The 2,500-nt window shown below is 38.9% G+C and overlaps 1 protein-coding gene across 1 annotated transcript in view; it reads right to left on the bottom strand.

Moving 5' to 3' along the window:
* Window positions 1–2,500, bottom strand: part of LOC143279442 (sodium-dependent proline transporter-like) — a 156,890-nt gene that overhangs the window by 77,377 nt on the left and 77,013 nt on the right. The window contains exon 3 of the mRNA XM_076583484.1: window positions 61–205. Within this exon, the coding sequence (XP_076439599.1) occupies window positions 61–205 (145 nt within the window). The remainder of the gene's footprint in view (window positions 1–60; window positions 206–2,500) is intronic.

The following is a 2,500-nucleotide window of genomic DNA, read 5'->3' as shown; positions in this document are numbered from 1 at the left end:
TTGCAGTCGTAAAGCCGTGGCCCATAAATACGATTAGCAAAGTAAATGTCAACGACTTACTCCCTGCTGATGTTGTCGCTGGGCTGGAGGTCCCAGGGGAAGGGCTGGCGCAGCGAGGCAAACATGTACACCACCCCGTAGCTCAACTCCAGCGCATGCGTGATGGACCGGAAGTACGTCATAATAAGCAGGGCCACCCCAATGCCTGTCAACATGCCACAGGAAAGTCTCATTAAACTCCTGGTTATCAAACAAATAAACAAGCATGAAAAGTAAATAACGCACAAAACAAGTAACTGAAACTGTTCCCTTTAGTTCAACATTAGCGCATGCGCGATGTACTAGAAGTACGTCATGATAAGCAGGGCCATCCCAATGTCTGTCAACATGCCACAGGAACTTCAAATAAAACTTCTGGTTATCAAACATAAAGATAAGCATGAAATGTAAATAACGCACAGAACAAGTTATTGAAAAAATCCCTTTCCTCAACACCAACGCATGCGTGATGTACTGGAAGTACGTCATGATAAGCAGGGCCATCCCAATGTCTGTCAACATGCCACAGGAACTTCAAATAAAACTTCCGGTTATCAAACATAAAGATAAGCATGAAATGTAAATAACGCACAGAACAAGTTATTGAAAAAAAAAACCCTTTCCTCAACACCAACGCATGCGTGATGTACTGGAAGTACGTCATGATAAGCAGGGCCATCCCAATGTCTGTCAACATGCCACAGGAACTTCAAATAAAACTTCTGGTTATCAAACATAAAGATAAGCATGAAATGTAAATAACGCACAGAACAAGTTATTGAAAAAAAACCCTTTCCTCAACACCAACGCATGCGTGATGTACTGGAAGTACGTCATGATAAGCAGGGTCACCCCAATGCCTGTCAGCATGTCACAGGAACTTCAAATAAAAAATATATATATATATATATAAACATGAAAAATAAATAACGCACAAAACAAGTCATTTAAAAAAAGTCCCTTTCGCTCAACACCAACGCATGCGTGATAGACGGGAAGTACGTCATAATAAGCAGGGCCACCCCAATGCCTGTGTCACAGGAACGTCAGATAAAGCTTATGGTTCTCAAACAAAAACCAAACATTAACAGTAAATAGCGCACAAAGCACGTCATTCAAATTATTCCAATTTCTTTCCTCTTTTCTTCTTTTCGAACATAACTGTAATGATTATGTCTGCATCAGTATAATGAAAGGAAACAGACGCAAAAACAGGCAAGCAAATGGTAGAGATAAAATCCAAAAAAAAAATCATGTTGTTCGTGGTCCAACAGACTGGAAAGGACGAGAAAACTGGTCAGAGAGAAAACATAAATGTTAAAAGTTCAGTTAAGAAAAACGACCAACTCAAAACAAACTGTAGCCGTATCCGTAAAAACAAAAACAAACAAAAAAAAAAAAAAAATTAAAATTATAATAACAGTCGCAGATATAAAAGAGATGTCACTGAGACAACTTTGTGGAGACCTGTAGATTAATTAGATGTATGTATGTATCTATGATGAGAGTTATGTCACTGAGACAACTTTGTGGAGACCTGTAGATTAATTAGATGTATGTATGTATCTGTGATGAGAGTTATGTCACTGAGACAACTTTGTGGAGACCTGTAGATTAATTAGATTTTTGTATGTATCTATGATGAGAGTTATGTCACTGAGACAACTTTGTGGAGACCTGTAGATTAATTAGATGTATGTATGTATCTAAGATGAGAGTTATGTCACTGAGACAACTTTGTGGAGACCTGTACATTAATTAGATGTATGTATGTATCTATGATGAGAGTTATGTCACTGAGACAACTTTGTGGAGACCTGTACATTAATTAGATGTATGTATGTATCTATGATGAGAGTTATGCCACTGAGACAACTTTGTGGAGACCTGTACATTAATTACATGTATGTATGTATGATGAAAGTTATGTCACTGAGACAACTTTGTGGAGACCTGTACATTAATTACATGTATGTATGCATGCATGTATGTATGTATGTATGTATGTATGTATGTATGTATGTATGTATGTATGTATGTGTCACACTCTAGAAAAGAACGGACCAGAAACTCCCACCCATCCCGGTTACATCACCAAGACGGCACAAACACACCGATGACAACAGAATAGTTCACATTTACTTATTCAAAACACGACTATCATACAACCGAAGGAATACAAAGAGGGACTCGAGCACACTTCAGTGAAAACCAACAGGCAATGACAGAAACAGAAATGACCAATGGATGTATGATTGTTGAATCAATTAAAGAACGCAGAACACCGACTTAGTTGACACAACACGCCAGAGAAGACCCGTTGTCGTCTGAGATACGTGTGTGCACGAGTGTGTTTGAGTGTGTGCGAAAAATAAAGAGAGAGAAGCAAAGAGAGAAACAGAAGCAGACATGAGAGGGAGAGAGAGGGTGGAGGGAGGAAGAGAGAGAGAGAGACAGAGAG

Source organism: Babylonia areolata, chromosome 2, assembly GCF_041734735.1.
Source record: "Babylonia areolata isolate BAREFJ2019XMU chromosome 2, ASM4173473v1, whole genome shotgun sequence".
NCBI lineage: Eukaryota > Metazoa > Mollusca > Gastropoda > Neogastropoda > Buccinidae > Babylonia > Babylonia areolata.
The sequence above is the reverse complement of the archived record's forward strand: the minus strand, read 5'-3'. Positions and strand labels throughout refer to the sequence as shown.